The following is a 23,792-nucleotide window of genomic DNA, read 5'->3' as shown; positions in this document are numbered from 1 at the left end:
TAATCTGCCTCAGAAATGTAAGATTAACCTAATGACTGAGCTGTGTTTGTTCTACAGCAATGAGATATTCCAGCTGATGTTCAGGGAATTATTGTATTTTTCTAATACAGGCAGCCGCCCTAATCAAAAATCCTTCATATGTCTGTCAGAAATCAAGGAAATTCTCTACTGTTTCCTTTCTGAGAATGCATATTCTTAATCATAGTTACTGAAAAGTCTTATCTATAATGTTAAACAAGGGAAGACTGTATTTTAAAAGTCGATTACAGAATTAAACGTCCAGATTTCTGTCTTTTGGCAATGAAGAGGAAACAAAATTCACTATAAAAGTAGCATTCAGCGGTAAGAATTAATAGTTTCCTTCAACATATGAGTTTTACTGCAGGGTCTTCTCAATATCTAGTTACCAAGTCGGGACTGATCACAAACAGCCTAATCCGAAACCACATGAACAATGCAAATCTTTTTGGTTAAAGACTTGATCCAAAAACATTGCAGTGGATAGACGCTGCATAACTATTCTGGGACCTCTGTTTCCAGAATACTTGAATTGGAGTGTAATTACTATCCCAGCTAATCAGACTGCTTAGTACATTAAAAAACAGGTTTCTACAATATTTAAACACTATACTGCTCTCCCCACTTAAACACTGTACAAGTACAGCTTTTAAAGTGGCTTCCCTTTCTCCCTCCCTTCTAAACTTCAGCTTGATGCCTTCAAAGGTTAAAGGTAAGCCTGCTGGGTTTCCATCTATGGAAATAGTCCTGCTATTCATAAACAGGATAAAGACAAAAATATATGTACAGGTAATTTTAAATCTATATGAGTTGGTATCAGTGCTTAGATACCTTAAGCTACCTTACAGTTGAATAATTGGCTACAATAGAGATGCACTAAAGTTGGAAAATAAAAATACAGATTACACATTCCCATGCTTTGGAAATGAAAGCTACATAGGTGACGTTTCTACTGAAAGGGGAGGGGGGTTAGCTTTACACTGTCTTTAATTTTACAGGTCAACTCAAAATAACTTACACATTATGTGAGGTTGGTTTTTGGTTTTGGGTTTTTTTTAATCACTCCATGTGATTAGAATAACAAGATTTAAAACCCATTTAAGTCAGCTGTACTTTTTGTAAGACAAAAGACTTGTAAAGGCAATTGTCTTTACAAGTTCATTACGTTGTTCCTATTTGAAATTCATCGGTGTTGGATTAGCAGAGAAGAGCTGCTCTGACTTCAGATTTCAATATAAAAAAAGTCATGTGCTAACATTCATTTCACATGCAACTAGGCAGGTGCATTTACAGTTTATTTCACATCTTATGAGAAAGATGAAATGCAAAAGCCCGTCATAAAAGCCGTACAGAAACTCACAGCCCATGTAGCCTAACAAAAGAGAGAGATGGAATACAACTGACATCCCAGTTTCCTCCCACCTCTCCCCATCTCAGTATATAGAGAAGAAATACCAGAAGTTAGGGTCAAGTATTTAAGCTAAAGAGACTGATTTTGGAGTAACGAAAGGACACTGGCACAGGTAAACCCCTAGACTTGCCAAAGAAAGGTTAGCCTTGACCCGTAAGCTAGAAAGAAAACCCTGCTTACTGGCCAGAAATGGAATTGCTACTTTTATGTACACCTGTACAGAACAAATAAATACAGGTGGTCATTCTGCCCCCCTTGCTCAAGAGCGCTCTGAATAATTAGCTTCTTTTCAGTAAAGCACTGTTTTATATTAGTCATCTCATTTCTTTGTTGCTTTTCACAGTGAAAAATTAGTTTGCTTCTACACCAACAAGTGGTGTCCATGTAGAATTAGACATATTCTAGGAGACTGCTGTTTGAGACAGCGAAGATCCAGTCGGTTTGATACTTCTTCTCCCTACCCCTCCAACCAAGCATTTTGTGGCTTTTCTGCTATAACTGATGATTCAGAAACCGAGTAAAGCGTTCTACAATTTTCTGTAAAAAAGAGACCCTCTTCAGTAGATGGACAGGAGGAAATTATTTGTTTCGAACCATGAGGACTTTAACTGCTAGGATAAATGCATTGTTATGTAGACAAAGACTGGACAAAAATACAAAATACTTTCAGATAGCATTTGCATTAAAGAATGTTGCAAAACGCCTGCCAGTTTCAAGCACTGCATTAAAAAATAGTATGTAGGCTCTCACCTGGTTTCTTGCATCTAATTTGCACAGAAGCACACAAGGGATCTCAGAAATACTAAGAGTTCTTTTTTATTATATTTGGCTGCTTTAAGCCAGGATAGCAAGAGCAGTACTTGGGTCTGATGTAAAGACACCAAGCACACAACAATACTGAACCACCATCTGTAAAAGCAACATGTAACTAACACAGTAGCTTTACTGATAATCTCTATCACTGGCAGAAAATATTTGGTTAAGTATAAAACAGAGAACTGCTACTATAACATAATGTAAACTACCTAAATCGAGAAGATGCAGCTCACAGCAAGGCAGACAAGGTTCTCAAGAAATTCAAACTTTAGCCTAGCACTGGTTTTGGTGTACGTCATCATGGTGACGCAGCATGCTTGAAAGTCCAGTCTGAAGATTTAGCAACATGGTGAAGCATCACTACAAAATCTACGTGATTCACTGAATCAGCCAGCGCTTGAGCAGAGAACTGACCTCAAATATAGATCCTAGCAGAAAACTCTGCTCACACAGGTGAAAAAGATCATAGTCCAGACAGTTTTTAGCAACTCTGCCAGCCTGGGAGAAAGGCAAAAAACACAGATACTACTACCAAGTTCAAGTAGTTAGTGCAACTTAACATTTGGTCAAGATTTCTATGTGTTGGAGGCACAAAAGTGCACTCCAAGAGCAATGAAAAATGTTTGACTATGAAGCTTTTGCAGAAATGACAGACTGCTGTAAGTCTGTCATGCAGGCTAATGAGAACACCTCATCAGTCCAGTGTCTTCGTTTGATTCAGACCAAAGATCAACAAGAATTATTGAACTTAATCATTTAGAAACACCTGCGTTTTTCTCATTAGTAAATTGAAAAAACCCACAGATTGACCTTATTTTTAGAATTTCTGCAAATGGGAAAGAAAAAAAATCACAAAACTTTTCTGGGGGTAAAACTGAATTTTAGGAACATCAGTAAAATGACAAACATGTAACATCTAACTTTATGCCTTTTTTTTGTAAATAGGTGAGATTTCTTACGCAATAGTAATTTTTAACAGCTAAGACTAGTAGTAAGAACAGTAGAATCTTTGTGGCATTATGAAAAGAGAAACTTACCTCCATCTGCTTAGTGCCAGAAAAATATTTCTGCTGAATTAAAGTCTGCCAGCTAATTTTAAAATTCCATAGTACTTCCCTTTTAATAGTCATCTTTAACACACACAAAAAGGCATGTGGGATACAATTTTTAAATATCAATCTTAAATTGAATTACAAAAAAAAAAGCCTGAATTATGTCTAGTAAATTGTACAGTCAGTTTCCTCTTCAGGCTTACCAGCACTGAGATTTTATCAAGGGCAAATACTGTGGAATATTCTGAGGTTTTAAACAACTACTTATACTGCCCATCCTGCTCAAGTACTACTGGGCAGAATTTTATGTCAGTAATATTGACATAATTATATTGATAACATTTGCCTGAGGAATGCTAGCTAGTGGGCAACAATAATGGGCAAGTACCATATACTTACCAGGGCAGCAATTCCTTTTTCAGGGGGTGGGGTAGTATACGCTGCTCTGTATTAAACATTTTAGCTTGCATCCACGGCATTTTTTCAGGTAACTTGCAACCAAGAAGTCATGCGTCAGGGACTATTTTAGATTGCATTCTTATAAAGAAAACCTTAAGTAGCTAGCAGGGGTGTCAGAGGCACTTATTTGTCCTTTTTAAGATTCATCCCAGTCTATTTAAGACCAGTCCATCATCACCGTGGAGTAAGCATTTCTAGCAGAATTTTACAATTAGACAGAATTTACAATCCCCAAAGCCACAGTCAGTCAGTACTAGAATGATGAAATTCCCCTAGTGAAACTAAAACCGCTAGACCAAGGCTCTTGGTGTAAGGCTTGCCATTCTAATTTAGTATGAAGGAAGTGTTTCTTCATGTATGAACTTGTCAGCACTATCAGGTTACGCAGGTAGACTTTCAAAGCATACTGCTTGTACTAAAACTATTAATTACTGCAACATCTATGTGAAATCTGGGGAGAGGGGTCAATTGACATAGCTGAGGGAAAGAAAGCTGCAAGCTAAACTTCCACCAGCAAGATGTGTTACAAAAGCAATTTTCTGTAAACTTATTCACTGTCACTTATCTTCAACTTATATTAATTGCATGTTAGTAAAAGTGCGTTAATACCTGTAAGTAGATGAAAGCCTCCATGTATTAAATTACCATCATTCTATTCTCCACAATAGTAACATCAATGAGAGGGCTTCTTACACCTCAAGCTCCTGCATGATACAATGTAATGACAATTTTATCTTCTAAGTATCTTGTGGCACAGTACAAAAGAGTAAACTGTAAAGATTAACTAAACCAAATTTCAGGGAAAGTTTAAATGAAACTCAATTCAGATCTGTTCCTACAACATACTACGTATCATAGGCTGCTAAATGTGTTTATGTGCTTTACAAATGCAATACCATTACAATCTCACCAGCAGCCATGCAGTTGCCTAAGCATAATTAAGAGATGTTAAGAGCACCAGATTTCTTCTGCAATAATTAGGATGTAAAAAGGTTTGTCATGGGATTAGTTTTAGTTTGGTTTTTGTTTTTTGTGTTTTTTTTTTTTTTTAAACAAAATCAGGAAAGTTACAGAAAGGCGGAAAAAAGTTACAAATATTATTTCATTACTAGGGAATCTCTCTACCCCCCCGCCCCCCACTTTCTGCCGCATTAAAAATAGTAAGTAGAATCATGCTTCTTAAATTCAAGAACATGTCTGAACCATCCAAACACAGCTTCTTGATAAGGACTCCTGGGACCTCCTTGTCATCTGAAAGATGAATTGCAAGGGCACAGTGAAAGATATGGCCCACACAAAAACCTGATAGAGTCCACAATTCTTACAGCAAATACGCTTCTAATTCTGCCCATGGAAACATACAAAAATAATCTTTTGATGGCTAGGGAGGAACGGAGGGAAAGCAGGCCAATACCGGGTTCAAGACAACAAAAGTAAAGCAGGAAATCTTGCTCTATTTTTCCAATCATTTACACACTGCATCAAGTCATGTTTTTGCACTCAGACTGAAGTTGTATGTAATATTTAAAAATTCCATTGTTTTTCTAAATATATTCCACTTCCAAGATTATGAACAAATTATTTTTGTAAGTTATGAGTACCTATAAACTTTTAAGTAATCTAAGTAAGTTATCTGTAGACAATTTGCACTGATACGCTCACACACTCAGATTTTATTTAGTATGATTTTAAAAGAACATTAATTATGCTGTGTGACCTTATTACATAAATGTGTATACACATCAATGAACATGTACACATATACATAGTTTGAGAGATTCCTGAGGAATCCACAGGATTGGAACCTATAGCATGTTTTCATTTAACAATAAAAATTAAAAGAATAAAATTTTGTCAATGAATTTTAAATAGTGAATTTGATTGTTGCTTTACCTTCCTTTCTAACTTTGGAAATACTAAGTACACTTTTTTTTTTTTTACTTCTGATCCATTACTTGCTGAAGTAATATATACATGTCTGTATATATTGGGGAACAAGCCCTTAATAGAAGCTGCAGGAATGTGGAATTTGACAGAAGTCAAATACAACATTCATTTCCTCCCCTTTATATGGCCTGAAAGCAGATTTGAGATTAATTGTATCAGTATTAAAATAGGAAAAGTCACTTCATAGTTCAAATTCCAATTTGAAACTATTTTGAAAATATGCTAAACCAGCTCCTAAATTAAGAGAGAACTTAACTGGAAGTTGTACCAGAATCCATACATACAGTATAAAATGCCACCAACTATAGCCAATAGTGTTACACATTTATCCAAGCAGGAGAAATAAACAGAAGATAGGGGGGAAAGGGGGGACAGAACACAGGGAACAGACCCTTGCAACTTTTTGTTCTTTGACAAGGCATCTTCCCCTTTCCTAAGGAAAACAAAATAAGGACCCAGCTGCAACAGAGTTGCCCTTTTTCCTATTTGGTCACACTACGAACATTTTAAACACACTTAGTTTCATGTATAAATGTAGTTCCACCGAGCACAATGAAGTTAGCCCACATGCTAACTTCACCATGTCAGTTTTATCTGCAGGACAGCACATACATAACTACATACCTGCCGGCTCATTTTTGTAAATCTAACCTATTTTAATCTCCGAGAGTTTATTTTTATTTTGTTTAAACAGTAAGAATGGTGAAAACCTATACTTCCAGGAGAGATGATATCTGAAGGAAGTCGATGGCTTTGCTGCAGTCTGGACATAGAAAATACTAAATCAAACAACTAGGCATCATTTTGGAAGTTATCTTTCTAGTCCAAATGTATGACTTGCGAAGTATTTTTTAAAATATATTTGATATTCACTCTCACATAAACCTATATGGAAGTATCAGACTGTTTATAGTAAGAGTTTGTTCTGCTATGGTCATGGGTTAACACTTCAAAGAGTGCACAGTCATTCTTCTTTCCAGTTTCAGACACTGGTTATTTCTTATTTTCTATTTCATGCACTAATGCAAACCATGGGGAACTGGAGAGAGTAAGCTGCCCTCATTAGACAGTTTAAGTCTTATATAGTCATATTACAGGAATCAAATGAGGTCAGACAGTTGACCCTCCATCACACTACTGAACTTTTCAGGTTAGTTGATTCAGAGGAACACTTTGAATTAATAATGATAATGCCTATACAATTTAGATATATGCATAAGCTCCACAACTGTTTTGCTGAAACACGGAGCGTGAAAGTATGAGTAAAATTACCAAGCTTCCTCAGCATACCAACAATTCTAGCTCTCCTCCTCTTGGAGAAAGTAGAAGATGTTAAAGCTCTGAAAGCTTTTAGCCCAGCAGTCAGTCCACAAGACCTTTGGTGACAGGATCTACTAACAGATCAGCAATGTGTGCTCACTGGAACTTGTGAAAACTATGATTAGTACATGGACCCTGTCACATGGCTTAGGACAATCTGCTTCTAAGGGAACAGACCAGACGAAATGTTTACACTTCAGGTTAGACGTGAGTTCTATTAAAAGTCTTGTCTCAAGATGCAATAGGACTCCCCCCTATAGCAGTATTACCGAAAACTGTCCACAAACTAAATTTAAAAAGAACATCTTTCTACTTATGCCTATCCTTAAACTGAAACATTCCTGATGCCACAGTTCCAATGAACTTTGGAAATGCTCCCAAGCTTCTACGCTGTGAGCATTTGTCACTACCAAACTAGTCAAACCCCAACACGGATCAGATTCCAATCACCATTAAGATCTTCTCGTGTAGTTAACTGCACGTATACAATGTGCCACAAAAAAAAGTGAATGCCACTATGCAATGGTACAGTTATGCACCAATGCATATAATTTCTTCTCACTTTTGAATTGTTTTATGGAAGAAAGGAAAAATGTCGAAGTTTACGGTACTGGGTACACAACACTTCACTGCAGAAGTCCAAAATAGTTACTGGAGGTAGAACACCTGTCCAATTGAAGCCATCAGTGAGAAAAAGCATACCCTAATGAGGGGAAAAAACAACGCACACTCTTAAACTAAGAACATTTGTACTAACAGGACACAGGAGTGCCAGAAAGAATGGCTGGCCTTCACAGAACTTTCTAGCCAAGAGAAGCCACTGTATTTCATCACAGCAGTGACTCAAAGCCTTTTCATAGTCTGCAAAGAGACTCGGCAAATGAAGTCAAACATTATTTTATGAAGTAGCACTAACAGATAAGGTTTAACAGAAAGTGTTCTCTCAGTCACCAGGCTTCTCAAAATCTGAATAAAGAGCATCAGGTAACTCCACCAGCTGACAAATGGAAGCTGGAAGAGATGTAGAAATGAATGAGAAATTATGATTATAGTTCCCTCACCCACACAGATGAAGATAACCAAACTGTAGCTAATACAGGGTACACAAGAAAGCTCTATATTTTTACTTCTGGTTCTTTCAGGTTCAGACATGAGAAAGAAGCTCAAGTTTGTGCCCGACCTAACACACATATTTCCCCCTCAAAACACCAACAGAAGGATCAGCAAATAACTTCAACAAAAGAAGGCACAAAATGAGAAAAGTTTTCACTGTCCTCATTACATTTGAAAGCGAGACTTCAAAAGTGTTGTGAACAAGAGTTTTATGTAACTAACACTTCTAATAGGGATGGTTTCTGTCACCCCACACGGAAAGAATACAACAGAACAGGAAGTAGTTCAGTTTATTCATGTGAAAAACAGCAACACACTATAGAAGAGGGTTCATAGTAATCTCTTCATTAGGCATCACTTCCACTTCAAAAATTAAAATTCCTAACTTTCCCATGGTATTTATGATCAAATACAGAAAACAGAATTATAAAGAAACCCACTAGTGTTGTACCGCGCATCTTCTGAAACTACAAATGTCAATTATGTGGATAACTTTCTGATATCATACAACTTGTAGGACCATGGCAACTATGCAAGATGTACATGCCTGTATTTACATATTGAGTAGAAAAGACGGGAAAGAAGTTGCATCCACTTTCTAGTGCAAGTCTACAATAATCACACAGACAGAACAACATTTATTAACAGGAATGGAACAAGTCCACACATGAGTAAGAAAAGAGCATAATAATACAGTTGTAAAAAAGATTAAAAATCTCAGACTGAGGTAGTCAAGAATGTGCAATACGGATGTTTGTACAGAGCACCTGTACAGCAGTTTCTCAAAAGCAGAAGTTTACTATAAGAAATGTGGTAGACTAGCAGGGTGGGCATGGATTATAATGGGTATGCCTTCCATTAAGAAATTAACAAAGATCAGCTAGTGATATATACAATATTTTCAGTTGAAAGTACCACTAAACAGAATCTCAGCCAAGAAGACTATTCTACTTTGACTTCTGATCACTCCAACTTCATCCTGACAGAAGTCAGTTCCCATTTTTCCCCAAGCAGAAGAATTCTGGTGATATGTGTAACAATTTTTTTCTGAACTCAGAACCAGATTAAAGTAAAACAGGGGAAGAAAATGCTTTGAAGAAACACAAACATTTTAAACAAAAACAATCATTTTTCTAAATGGTTTTATTTACATTTTTCATATACAAGAACGTTTAATGATACATTCTGACTAGTATCCACACCAGTGTGAATTACATGAATTAAAGATACTGATGTATTGCATATGATGAAATGCAAAACAATCAACCCTAAGCTTTGGTCCCACTCTCTGAATCCTCATACAGCATCTGGTTTGTTACCAAGACATCTAAAATTCAAAGTGTTCATATCAAATAGAAGTTATCTGAACAAATAAATCTAGTTTCATTTCTTTAGAACAAGCAGTAACACAGGAGTCTTACTTGAAAAATTCGCAAGATGAAAAATACATATCAACAGCCAAATACTTCACATGCATGTTACTAGCTTTGTATTTATTGTTTCTAGACTTGGGGTATTTGTCACAACTGTCTTGTGCTTATGGTTTTTAAATCTTTAATTATGGCAACCTTTCAATGCCTACTAACAACAGTTCAAAGTGACCCGGGTATAATGCAATATACTCAACAACAAAAAAGGTAAAAAGGTGTGGTGTGAACTGGCCTGAAACATTCAGGACAATTACAGATTAAAGTTTCCACTTAGAACAGCTGGAACTAAAAATTCTTTAGATCATTAAAAAAATGTTGCAAATACATGAACATAGTTTAATAAATGTGCTTAAGAGTATTTTCAACCTGGTGATTTCTCAAAGAAACTAGCAGAGAAAAAGGTGACAACTTCAAATACTTGCTTCGGAACTACTGAAATATTTACAACACTGGTAAAGTAAAAGTTCTTTCAGGTGCATGAAAAGCATTATCAAGTCTTTCTGTATCTAAAAGATGATTCAAACAGTCGAAGAGACAAAGGAAATAGTAATAGACAGCTGGGCCTGTGGGATCATAGGGTGTATTACATCAGAATTTATTTTTACATTTCTGTAGCACCGTTTAGCCAGATGCCAAAAGCACTTTAATAACTAAAGTGAGCCTCACAACAACCCTGTGAGGTAGGTAGGTATCTGTTTTAATAATGGCAGAACATAACTTACCCAAGAAGACACAGCAAATCAGCAGAGCAGGCTAGAATCCAGATCATGTGATCTATGAATTTAACATTATGGCACATGTGGGACTGAGACTTACATGCTCCTTTTTAAAACTGTGAAAGAGGCACTGACATGTGAATTGATTCAAGTTTTCTGGAAGTAGATTTTTACGGGAAAGGTATCAAGAGAAAAACATGCTTTAAGCAACTAGAGAAAACAAGAGGCTGAGTAAGAAGAGTGGCATTACTGTACCACTTCCTAAATTTTAGAAGATGCAGAATAGCAAGTTAACTATTTTACTTGCTAAAATACGTATCAAAAATAGACTACATAGTCTGTCAAATTCACTAAATGAAACTCTATTCTCAGAAGTCTTAAGTATTCAGATGCTATGACCCAAAAACTTTGTGGGCTGGGAGTTGTTTCATCCAATTCTATTATTTCTATGTCCTGCAACTTCTTTGAATGTCAGAAGAAATAAGAACCAGTGCGAGAATCAACATTTTTTGACCAATTCAAACTTTAATAGTAGAGTTCCCATTAACAAACTGTCAAAGCATGCTCTTCCCAGTTAATCTCCATGTTCTACTGACTACCAAACCAGTCATAATAGAGAGACTAGAGCATATAAATCAGTGCTTGACACATAAAATGGAAACATGAAGTATTCAGTTACTTCAGCACAGTCTGTATATTAATAGGAATAAGTTAGATGACACACTAAGTGATGAGCGGTGCTTTACACTATATTCCTCTAGGGAACAAAGTCATACACAAAAAGGAAAACAGAGTCAGTGAGCTGAACAAACACCGTCATAAAAACAAGAGGTAATCACAGCAGTAAGGCCTGCACTTAGAAGTTTTACATTACAGAATGAACTGGCATATGCAAGGAAACAGTTTTTGTTCATGTAGATTATAAACAATGATTTCTACTTGAAGATTGGAAGTGACTAAAAAGAACACATTCCTCAAGTTAGGCAAAGGGAAATTTAAAGATTTCTAACAATTTCATAACGAATACAGCTGTTAAAGGGCTAATTCCTTTTTTGTAAGGCCATAATCATAACCCTCACCCTAGCTCATCCGCCAATAATAGACCACCACTATGTAATGATATTCAGCTCAGATTTATGTCGTTCAGAGGATAAAATTCTCTAGTGAAAGACAACCTGCCAGAAAACAGCCCCACTTTCCTCTCCCCTTTTGTCTTTCTGTGATGCAAAGAGGAAACATTATCATGTGAAAGTGATATGCTCATTTTGACGTCAGGAAAAACGCAGCTTACAGATGACTGAAGATTTAGCAATTTTCAGATTTAAATACGGAGGCAGTGAAAGTGAATCAAAAGCAATGCTAAACAAGGATTTATTACAGGTTTACTTTCCCAACTCAAGGCTGGAAAGATCTATACTTCTGAACTATCCAAGACAAACTTTCTAGCAGGAGGAGACTACTAAGATTTCCAAGGAAAAAAGCTTTTGGTAAATACCTTCCCTATATTCCTTGTACATCTTAAGGCTGCAATAAAAGAAGCCTCAAAACAATTCCTTTATCTCAGGTAGCCTTCAAAAATTAATTGAAGTCTTAATTTATATTCAACCACACTGTTAAAAGAACATTTGAGAAAACATTTCATTCTGAATTTACTCTCAGATGGGACTGTACATATGATATGCAACTTCAGACAACACTGACAACAGTGCCCAATTGTGTGAATATATATTTTTTAGAGAGGAATTTGGAAATAAAGAGTTATTTCAGCTTATAGCTATAAATGGTTACATACACTGAAAAAAGGCAGAGATAATCATGTTGCTTTTTACTTAAATCTGTCACTATGTGAGTTTTGAGACAAGTTACTGGAACCACGAAAGAGAAGTTGAAAATTTAAGTCATAACTGGGATTTTAAAAATTTGCCTATTAAGATAAAAGATAAATTTCTAAAAAGTAACCTCTTACATTTCTTTCAAATATAACCCTTTTCAAGTGTAACCTCTACCAGAACCCTACAGTTCACGTTTTTCCATTGTTTTGAATAACAGAATCATATATTCCATTTCTCTTATATTTGAAGTGTAGTTATAGGCGCGCGCGCACACACACACACACACACACGAGCTAGTGATCTTTATGCCAATTCTTTCCCTCTCAAATTTACCTTGTGTGACTTGGTTACCATACCTGCTGGGTAGAAGCTGATCTTCCTTCCTTGAAGCAGCATGTAAAAATTATACCCTAGACTGTTTTAAGCTTTGCCACTGTTAATGTTTCTAAATACTACTAGATTACAAATTACTTAAAAGGTATCGATTAAGGGAGGTAATGTCTGTCAATTCATCTCTGAACGTGGTTCAAGACAAGAAGCTTTACACTGATGATAGTACTTTCTGCTGAAAGATCTACAATGTAGTACAGACTTTCTGAGGTGGTCTTATTCAACTTTAAATTTGAGGCATGGGAAAGATAAAGGTTTTAAATGAGCACAGAAATCAGGTAACTTAATGCAATCATCAAACTAGATTAGATTCTAAAGACTAGATCCCGTAGCAAACATTGCAGGGTACAAGAGGCTAATGGATTTAGCTGCAGGGTCCCAAAAGGAAAAATACACATCTGTATGTGTTAGTGCATTCACAATCTCCCAAATATGTCCAATCACCAACATTCCAACTACTACTACAAACTACTGGAAACAAAATAGTGAAAATTCTATGATATTTAATTAGGTAATATTAAATTTAGGTTGCACTATTTTGCACTATAACATCTTAATATAAACTGCAATATAAAAATGTCTGTTAGATTCCCATGATGCCAATTTTATTTAATAATCTTCAAAATTTACTGCCAGAACACATTTGGATATGTAATTTAACGGAAAGTAAGATATAACTACACAATGCAGTTTTGCCACTCAGATGGCTGCTCAGCAATTTTCACATAAAATGGAAAAAAATTTAGCTATCGCATTTTTCATCTACAGAGCACAGGTCCCCACCCCTGTAGTTTAGCATGTAGAAGATCTGTCTCAAGAAAAATGTGCAGCTAGAAGATGCCCACAAAAAGCCTATGTATTAGTATTTAATATCAGCTACAGAAAATGAAAAAAAATTCCAATTATACAGTGCATTTCATGACGCCATTAAAGACTGTTTAAATGATCAATGCACTTAGTGGGAGGTTTTATATAGTTATGTAAACAATCACAATTTTGTTGGGATCTTTAGAAGCTAATGAGTTGTGCTAATGCCATTTTCCCAGCATTTTCATTCCAGAAATCAGCTTCCATCCCACACCCTCCCTGAAAACACTGTTCACAGAGACACTCAATTCCCTAAGAAAGCAAAAAAAATTAAAAAGATCCAAACATTCACAGAAAGTCATTCAAGTAAGTTTGTACGTATAAATAAAAAAAAAATTTCCTCTAAATAAATGACACGGGAGGCAATAAATTGACACGACAAGTAAATAAAAGGCTAAAGCACTCCAATACCATTGAAACGGTTTTAATGTTGTTGCAATTCCATAATGCAACAATCATCAACTCATAAAAGACCCAATACTTTAGAATTCATTTTAATCACTCCTTTGTACCTATTTTACAAAATAAAGGCAAGGCATATTTAAAATCCCCTTTTCCTAGATATTATGTGCCTATCTTATTTATGCTTATGAAAATGTAAACTTAAACTCCTATTAAATGTTATATAGGAAAAAAATGTAAAAATATTAACCTCTGCTTCAATGTACAGTTTCCAGAATCTGCCAGAACTGGGGAACTGGGCAACAAGGCGTTCATAGGTCTTCCGTGCTTTGTCTATAGGTTGATTCTAAAAATTGAAAATCAAAACAGCATTTACAATATTATGATTTATGTAAATGAATATGCTGATTTTACTCCAGAACCAAATAGTGTGAGTGGACCATAGATAAGGAAATGTAATCCTATGTCACTAAACCTGTGCCTCTCGAATGAGAATGCTCCAAGCGTCAAGGTCATATGGATTTTCTTCTAGTTTCTTTTCAGCTTTCTTCACTTTTTCTGGGACATACTCAGCAGCCTAGAAAAATTAAAAAGAAGACATAAGAGATCACAAGTAGAGTTTGAAAAGTTCTGTTCCAGCTACAAAGTCAAGCTAACAACAACGTTCCAACAATGTAACATTCCAGATCTCAGTTTTTGTGCTGGAGTTACTAAATTGCAATTTTATCTGGAAAACAAGTTGTCCCAGTAAGATAACGCACTCTTACCACAACAAGTTCTACATATTTGGTGATCCAGTAAAAAGCTAGACTAAACTGACTAAATGTTTCAAACACTAGAACAAATTTGAGTTTGCCAGAAAATTGATTGCACTATGAATTTTAAACGGTTTTACTGACCTGAAACTTTTAAGATGCAAAAGTAAATTCAGACCGATTTTTCTATTACAGACCTCAGCCAAACAAATCCAGGTTACTGCACGAGTCATTCTGTATATGCAGGACAGTAAGTATTTTGTATCACAAGTTACAGATTTAACAAGAAACCAGCAGATGACAGTTCTAGCACCAACAAATACAAGTTATCCAAGCACAATTTGTTAACTTTCTGATCTGTCAATCAGTGTATTCTTACAGTTGCCTTCCTGTAGTTTTGGCACTAACTACCTTAAACTTTTTTTTTTCATTCAGACATTCATATTGGAATTTAAAAACTTTTTTTGATACTGAAAGCTTTACCAAATTGAATGTTAACTTGTTAGCATAGTTACTATTACAGTATAGGTTTAAGTGTTCATTTAAAGACTTGTGGAAATATCTTACTTTATGATCTCCAGAAATTTTTTTCTAGATTTAACAGTTAGCACAAACTAGATGAAAAAAACTACAATCTGATGATCACATACAGACAAGCCTTAAAATACATGCTTGTTACAATCCTAAATGATATGAAGCTTTTTATTAAGCATAAAATATTGTTCTGACCTGTACTCCAAACAGCTTATTTACTAACTTTCCAAACTTGATTCATTTTCAGGCAGATGTTAGCAGTCGCAAATCACACGATCAAGTAAATTCTTGCCTTCGTGAGATGTAACAGTAATAACCTGTAAATTATTACTACAAGACCTTTCTTGTGAAATTTTACAAGTTAGCTACATAATTACTGTTAGAATATATGATTCTGTATTGTATAGTGCAATGACTGATTTACTGTACAGAAAATTCTAAAAAAACCTGTTAATTTCTAAAATACTATTTCAAGCAAATAATTTTAATTCTTAATGTTGGATCTAGGTCAATACATAGCTCTGAAGATGAAAAAGACAATAAACAGGACAGAGAGAGAACTGATATACATATCAAAGGTGCCATCACACACTTATAAAGTGAAAGAGAAGGTAACTAGACACTACAGAGGTATGACTTCTAGTAAAATAAACAAGCATCACTATTGTGCATCACTATTGCACATCACTCCTGAAAGAAAGCAGACGTTCCAAGAATACAAATCCAAGGTATTATTAATGGATTTTACTGGAGGACCATTTACAGTGGCATTATATGAAGATAAGCTGCAGTGAAGTATTGTACAAAACGGTAACTTAAAAAAAGGAAAGAAAAAGCTGGGGCTAGCAAATGCAGTAAGCCTGTGTTACTTAGGAACATCAACTTTATTTTCAGGAGTGCCCTGCCCCTTTGCTTTTGTCAACCTCTGCAAATGCACTACTATACAACAGTTGCTTATGTTCTACGTTGCAATTCAACTTGATCATTTAAAAAAGCTACCGTATTTTTGAATATTTTTTAGCACTACCAGTTTTTGTGTCAGTCCTACTAGCAGGATATAATTCAAGGCATATCCCTTAAAAGATTTTAAATTAAATTTACTTATAAAATGGACAAATGATCAAAAATGTTGCAGAACTGTTAAACTGACATGTAATAGCAGTGATGCATGAAAAGGAAAAGGGAAAAAAAATCAGTAGGAGGGCTTTATAGGAGTTTGAAGACCATTATTCTTTTCAGTTCAGTTTTCTAGTCATTCTTAACATTAAGTGCTCAGTGCAAAGCAGCGTAGCTTGGAAGGCAAAGTATGAAGTCTCACAGCAAACGAAATTATAAAATTAATTTTATTAAAAATTAGTAGCTCAAAGTTGTCAGCTCAAAAGTAGTAAATTTATAAATGTCCATATGGATATTTTCACATCCCTAAGTCCACCAAAATTCTGACTGTAATACTGCATGTTATAGTTCAACTGATAGAGGCTTAAGATGCAGAACACAGTATGAAATGAACTAGTGGTTTTATTTCTTCCAAAATGACATCCATAAACATATTTCAGCTTATAGAAGACAGCACCGAAGCTGAAATTTCTGAAGTTTAAAGACTATGTAAGTTATCTCTACAGGTGATCCCAAGTTGCCATGTTGTTTATTCAGTAAAGCACTAACTCAAATTTGCCCACATCAGTGGTAAGCATTGCTTCTCATTATATTCCATCTCAGTGAAATCTACTTGCCTCAAATATTCAATCAGGCATATATTATTCTGCATTCAATTAGATAGAAATGCCTATCAGGAGTACTATTAATGTCAGCTACAATAAAAAAAAAACCCAACAAAAACAACTGAAGCATTTGTGGAAGCACAGGGTCCTGCACTGTTAAGTAGTGACTTTCAAACAGGAAAAAGTAGAATAGGCCACTGAAGCACACCTCAACTATTTTAGTAGTAGTCCAGTTGTATTATCTCAAACCCTTCCATGTGACACTCAACTCAGCTGACACTGCAGTGAAACAGTTACAGCTTCCAGGAATTTGATTTCACCTATGCACATGTAGGGCAATAAACTCAGAAAGGCTGAAATAAATTAAGCTGGTGAAGAAATAAATGCTGATAAGATGCATAATCATAGCAATCCTACATTAATTTTGTATGTTTGATACAGGACTCCCAATCTGTGTAAAAAGCATAATAAAATGTTCATTCTTTTATTGGCTAAGAGACTAATTTCCTAAATTAGCAAATACTCACTTAGCAGCAGCCGATAAAGTTTTCCATGCAGTTATATAAGACAAAAATTATAGGAGCTCTACAGAATTGACAATAACGATATGATCAGGGTTTTAAACGGACTGCTTGGAATTGCTTGTACCTTATGTCATATGTAAGAAAACACTCAACTTCTTAATGCCAGTGAGCACTCGTTCTCCTGTCCCTATCCTTCTCCAGGATGGATAAAAGCCATCCACATTTCAGAGAGGCAAACTGCACTGCAGGCAAATCAGTGTCCTGGTTATATCTGAGCCAAAACAAGGCCTCATAACCTTGCACCTTCAGAAATAATCACTCCTAATATATTGGAGATATAGGAGCACTTAGGATTTCCAGTCTGGACTGTTTTGCCAGAACTAGGAGTGCAAGCAAAGATGCATTCAGTTACACATCAAACCAGTGTGGACATCTACTGCAAGCATGCAGTGAAAGGGAACAAGGAGCTTGACTTTTAACCTAGCTCAACTATAGCCAGAAAGACATTTGATCCCAGTTTTGAAAACTGCATGTTAACTGCACTCTGTGCTTAGATCTGCTGTTATCACGGTTCAAGGATATGTGGCTTTTGGTTATGTATTTTTAATTGTACTGCTTGCACAGTTGTATTATTGCACAACCACCAATATCCAACACTGTGAATACTTAAATTCTTGGGTGTTTGTTCACCACCATGATCCTGCCCCTAGATAAACATTTTCAGTCCCTCCCTCTGGTTAACAGAGGCACTTGAGTTTATCTCATCCTGTAACAATCCAGTTCGGGGAGTTAAATCAGCAGAAAAACAATCCTATTAGAAAAGTGATTAACTTTCTAATGGTTCAACTCCTTGATTTCAGGATCAGATGTGATGAAGAACAAAGGATGCAAAACCATACAGGACTTTAGCAGTTCCAACTTAGATCAGCTTAAACTACCGTAAAACTGCACCTAATCAGATAGATACTGGCTTTTAACTTTTCTTTACTGCCTGAAAAAAAAATGCTGCAAAGAATTGTTGCATACAAACTGGAAAAATACTTTTTTTCTCTGCTTTTGATAACTGTGTGCAGTATACCTCCCACATAATGGGGCTCCTATCCCACAAACAACCCTCTTTAGGTCACGGAACTATTTTAGCACTTAAGGTTCCATGTCCGTAAGTATCTGTATTATTACCATCTAGTCTGATTCACAGCTTCCGTTTTGTTATTTATACATAGATAAATAGCAATGGCTTTTTAGTTTCACAGATACTGAGAGTGTAAAATGATCTTTATGAGCACAGTTTCCAAAATCTGAAAAGACCTAAAGCCAAGTTATCCAACAAGAAGTCTAGGAGCTCCTTCCTGCAAAAGACATCACCTGCACAAAATCCAAATCGGAATTCATAAAGGATGTCTGAGGGAACAAGAACAGAAGAAACAAAGTTGACTTTTAGTATTTACTAAAAGTTATTTATCAATCACTTTCAAGGGAAAATTCTTGGTTTATATCTTACTGCTAAAAGCAACAGTTAACAGTTTCCCCAGGCCTCTGAGAATGAAGTAACTCATGTCTCCAAAGTGTGTAAGAAAATACCTAGCCAAACACTTCCTTCAACTATTCGCACCACCTAATGCATCCAGTTGCTTAAAGCATCTTCCTGTTTCCACAAAAGGATCTTCTGCAGTGAAAAGGAAATGTATTCAAACAGCTGTTCCGCCGTGAAGTGGCCAGTTTAAGATGCTTTAAAAACTACCACTAATTATGAAATGAGAACTTCTACAAACAAAACGTATAGGCCATTGTACACAAAAAGGCAGGCATTTTAATGGCTAGTTGAGTCAAGTTGGTTCAACATCCAAAAGGAATTTTATGCCCATTAAGATAGAAGCTACTGTTTGGAGGTTTTTGGCTGGCTGTTGCACAGTTTAGCACAGCCTGGACTGTTAACAGACCTAATGAATATAATTTCAAATATATTTAACATGCAAATTTACAAGCATTGTTAGTTGTCCAGTTAGGTTAATTTACAGGTTTGTCTAGCCTAAGTTTTTTTTCTTAAAGTTTAGTTATAGCTGTATATGCAAAGAACAAGTTTTAAAATCCCTTCTTCAGTAACACTTCCCTTCACTATAGTTACACCTTATCAATCCTTGCACTTTCTTAAATCTGTTTTTAATGCCTTGCCTTCTTCTATTCTACCACTAAGTCAATTCAACTGTGAACACAATCTTGAAAAAAATGTCATCCTTTAAGAGTGGGTCGCTATTAACAGACATAACCCAGCATATTCATCTTAAATAATTTTAAAAGGATACTTTTGTAAGTACTGCCCCCCCAAATCTGGGCTGTTTTCTATCTCTGAACAAATCAAGAGGTTTAGATTAGTAATGATTACCATCCTTTCCTCATGAGACTATTTCCCAAACATTAGCATTTAGACAGACACAGTTTCTGCTTTAACTTCTTCTTGGTATACCTGGAACTTACTGACCCTGGAAATGCAGCTAAAATATAGAGATTATTTACAATTGTGTAAAAATTGGAAAAAAACACTGCATTAGCAACTCAAAAGTCTTCCTCCACCAATCCTAGTGTTCATTCTGTTTACAACCCGTTCCTACAGTAAATGTAAACAGTAAACTCAATTTTACTATATATCATGTAAAATGATATGCTCTTAAGAGGAGTTTCTTTGAAATGGCTCCTCCTGAGATATTAAACCCACACAATCCTGCAAGAAAACTTCCGCTTTCAGTATTGCACTCAATGACATCTATTTTTAAAATGTTAAGCTAAAGTTAACTACAATAACATTTACTACTGCATTTAGAATTCAGAAACTTACATGATGTACTATATCAAACAGACACAAGGCATGAATGAGAGGAAGGAGCAGGAAGGGACAAAAGTACCAGTAAGAAACCAGAATAGACTGCGTTAGAGGTCTTTTCTATAGTCACAGAGACAACACAGACATCTTTTTTCTACAGCTCAGTCTTGGACCAGATTCATATTCATGTAAAGTAACATGCATCACAGACTGGGGTACGTATCTTAGAAACAGTTACAGGAAGCGTGAAATGCATGTTCTAGCCTTAAAAGATTAAAAGGCAACTAATGCAGAGGAGTAAAGCAAATATTGCATCAAGTCTTCAGATAGAATTGATGCCTGGCAAATATATATTTAAGTGGATAAGAATAGTAGTTCTGCCATGGTAGAAAGAGGCAGAGAGCACAACAAATTTAGGTCTCATTAGAGAGTACATGGAACAACCACCACACGATTGAAATGAAACTACATGTGTACATTAAGGTCCAGAAAAATGTAAAGACATACACAGGTGCAAGCATGCACTCTTTGTAACCTCGACACATGAAGAGATTGGGAAGAGTTTCCCACAGAATTTTCTGGCAACCAGTGGCCAGTAGCCTTTCAGTCTACAAATGTGGATTTCTATGTTATAGACAGGGCTATGTGTTTGGTATTCTAAAAACTGACCTTGGGAATTCTGGTTTGTTAAACATCATGCAGACCTTGCCAGGAGTCTGGCAGGGACCTAACAGATTTTAAGTCCTGACATCATTCAACTGGTTCTACAGAAACCAATTTGGGTCCAGCATAACTAACACAGTGCAAGAATTTAAAATATACTGCAATAGTGGTAGCTACATCATATTTCTTTGCCTCCCTGCCCCAGTCTGTTCTACAATAATAATGCAAGGAGGAGACAACCTACATAACATAGCTTAGGCTCCTGATCTACACAGTAAAGCAGCCTAACAATGCCTGGAGCTAAGCTCAAGCTAAAGGCAGTAAAGCCACATTTCAATTGCACTGCACCTGGTACAATAAAGCCTCCTAAACCCCAGCTGGGTCTTTAACCTCTGTTCTTCCTTCCCACACTACCACAACTTTGTATTTGCTGGAGACAGCACGACAATTTGTTATTCACCTGGCTGCTTCTGGAAGTCCCCTCCAAACCCTAAGATCTGGGAAGCAAGATGCAGGCACCTCTGCGTGTCAGCAAGTCAGAGCTAACAATCCTGATTTGTCAAAGATCTTTAACATCTGCATCATACACTATCATGTGTACATCTTATGCACAACATAGATGCAAATCAACTCTACAGTCACCCCCTTATACTGATCTAACTATGTGACTGTCAATGAAAACGGCACCCAAAACCTCAGAAGCTGGTCATGGAAGCAGCAGATGAAACCTGAAGCCAGAGGTAATCCAACTTCTACCTAGCTTCAGCTTCCTACAGAAAGGAACATTTAAAACCATAAGAATATTGTGCGTGTAAAGTCAGAGAGCCCTTCAGATAGCACTCGGTTACAATACGTAGCAGCTACAGTGTGGGGAAGGGAGCAAGGCACAACTGCCCCAATCACAATGCTTTGTTGTTCCTCCTTCCACAGAGACACAGTGAATTTTGGTCTATCATGCTCTGTAAGACCACAGACTGGCATCAATGCTTACTTCAGGTAAGTAAGCCTCACTACACAACTGGATGAGTGGTAGCCTAGGGTGCTGAAAACTTCATGGTAGTATTGCTAAAGACACTGATATCAAATTATGGCCTATCTTGACACTAGGAGTAAGAAACAGAAGTCTGCCAGGATGATAAAAAAAAAAAGTAGAAGACAATTTAGTGAAACTGAAAAAAACTGATGGAATGGAGGTAACTGACCATAACAAAATTAGAGACTTTTAGGAAACCAGAATCCAGAAGCCTTCATAAAGAGGATGGAGTAGGGAAAAAAAAAATTTAACCCAACCTATAAGAGTTGTTTTTTTTTTTTTATTTAAAGTACACCCAACGTGAAAACAGTAATCACAATGGGTAAAAAGGATGAACCTTAATATGGATCAAAAAACCAAAATCCAAGCCATATGTTAAACGACATGCTTTTAGATAGGCTGCAAATAATGATTTGCAATTTTTTGAATGCTAAAACCCTCTGTGATACGGCACCACAATATTAAAGCTGTTACTTTTCAGAATACCTTTTACTTCAGTATGGAGACAATAATTCAACCCTTTGCATACTAAGTTCTCCCTTGCAAAAGAAAATAAAACCTTAAGTCAGCATTGTTTTTCTTTAAGTTAGATAGTAACGTATTACAAGCTACAGAAACACACTACTTTAACCAGCAGTTTAATTATGCAATTAAACATCAATGTAATTTTTTTAAAAATATATTGGAGTGGGTAAGCTTAAATGTGAAACATATTACACATCAAGATTATAAAAATTTTATTGTAGCATATTCTTACTTCTTTGTAGCCATCTACCTTGTGATGAAGTAAACCATTCTGAAGAATCTCTTGCTTAAAAATGCTACAAGAATACTTATTAACCTGACCAGCTTTAAGCATACAGGCTGGTAATTCATAGGATATTTTCCTAATGAGACAGAAACTGGGTATTTTACTTTCTGAGCCTGCTACATTGCCTTTCCTACCCCTCCAGAACTGGTGGATCTTACACAGAGTTTACATGCCACCCTTTCAGAGTACAGGCCCAGACACACCGAAACATAACCTGTTTTGTAAAGAGACTGACATGCTACAAAGAAAAGCTTCTTAAGGGAGCACTAAGTCATCAGCTTAATTTTAAGTATTTTTGTAGACTACATTGGCCACTAAGGCATGCCACAGTGTTATCAATCACTCCTCCCTCAGTCAGGAACTTTGAACCCCACCCCCCCAAATAATACCGATTTTAAACATAGCCCTAACTATTAAAAAGACCTGTTTAGAGAAATTCTGTCAGTAAGTAGGAGATAGCTCATGGTAACACCAGATTTAAGAAGATGACAGACAACACTCTGACTGCACCTGCCTAGAAAATAATAAGTTATGATAAATACATATTTTAGTGTGTTTAAAAAAAAACAAGCCAAAACCAACTGAAACAGTAGTTATTTCCCCCACAAGAGCAAGAATGCTGTACCACAAAGATTCTTTATTAAATAAGCATATTGTTATTGTTTCTAATTTAAAGGTGTTTTAATAATACCTTATTCTGGAGGAAAAGGGTATTGTTAAAGAGGCACACAGCCTTACACGTTAAGCATATATGTTCAGCAAACGCTCACTTTACAAAACACTGCAAATGTATCAGTGTAAACAGGTTATCCGGCTTTCAATTTTCTTCCGGAGTGCGTGTACTCCATGACCACGAATAGATGAGATCGGGAAAGGGAAGCTCACTGGAGTGTCTATTGTCCACCTCGACCTGAATTAAAGTTTGCTTACCAGAAACGCGAAGGTTGAGAGACGTGGTTTTCGGAACATTACCGGTTTTACCGAGGGCGGACGCTGGGAGCGGCTCCGCGCACCCCCTTCCCCCAGCGCAACGCTTCGCTGACGGAATAAACGCGAGTTCCACAAAATGGGTGTGTGCGGCGGGGGAGGGGAGCCCTTCACCGACCGCGCCGCTGAGGAGACCGGCAGGGCTTACGGGCGTAGAGAAGAGGCAAGGGCCG

At 36.3% G+C, this 23,792-nt stretch overlaps 1 protein-coding gene across 1 annotated transcript in view; it reads right to left on the bottom strand.

Moving 5' to 3' along the window:
• The window catches only part of CSTF3 (cleavage stimulation factor, 3' pre-RNA, subunit 3, 77kDa), a 52,790-nt gene that overhangs the window by 28,217 nt on the left and 781 nt on the right, over positions 1–23,792 (bottom strand). The window contains exons 2-4 of the mRNA XM_009334574.1: positions 23,563–23,744; positions 14,249–14,350; positions 14,024–14,119 (exon numbers count right to left, since the gene is read on the bottom strand). Coding sequence (XP_009332849.1) covers positions 14,024–14,119; positions 14,249–14,350; positions 23,563–23,744 — 380 coding nt within the window. The remainder of the gene's footprint in view (positions 1–14,023; positions 14,120–14,248; positions 14,351–23,562; positions 23,745–23,792) is intronic.

Source organism: Pygoscelis adeliae, unplaced genomic scaffold (assembly GCF_000699105.1).
Source record: "Pygoscelis adeliae isolate BGI_AS28 unplaced genomic scaffold, ASM69910v1 Scaffold171, whole genome shotgun sequence".
Taxonomy (NCBI): Eukaryota; Metazoa; Chordata; class Aves; order Sphenisciformes; family Spheniscidae; genus Pygoscelis; species Pygoscelis adeliae.
The sequence above is the reverse complement of the archived record's forward strand: the minus strand, read 5'-3'. Positions and strand labels throughout refer to the sequence as shown.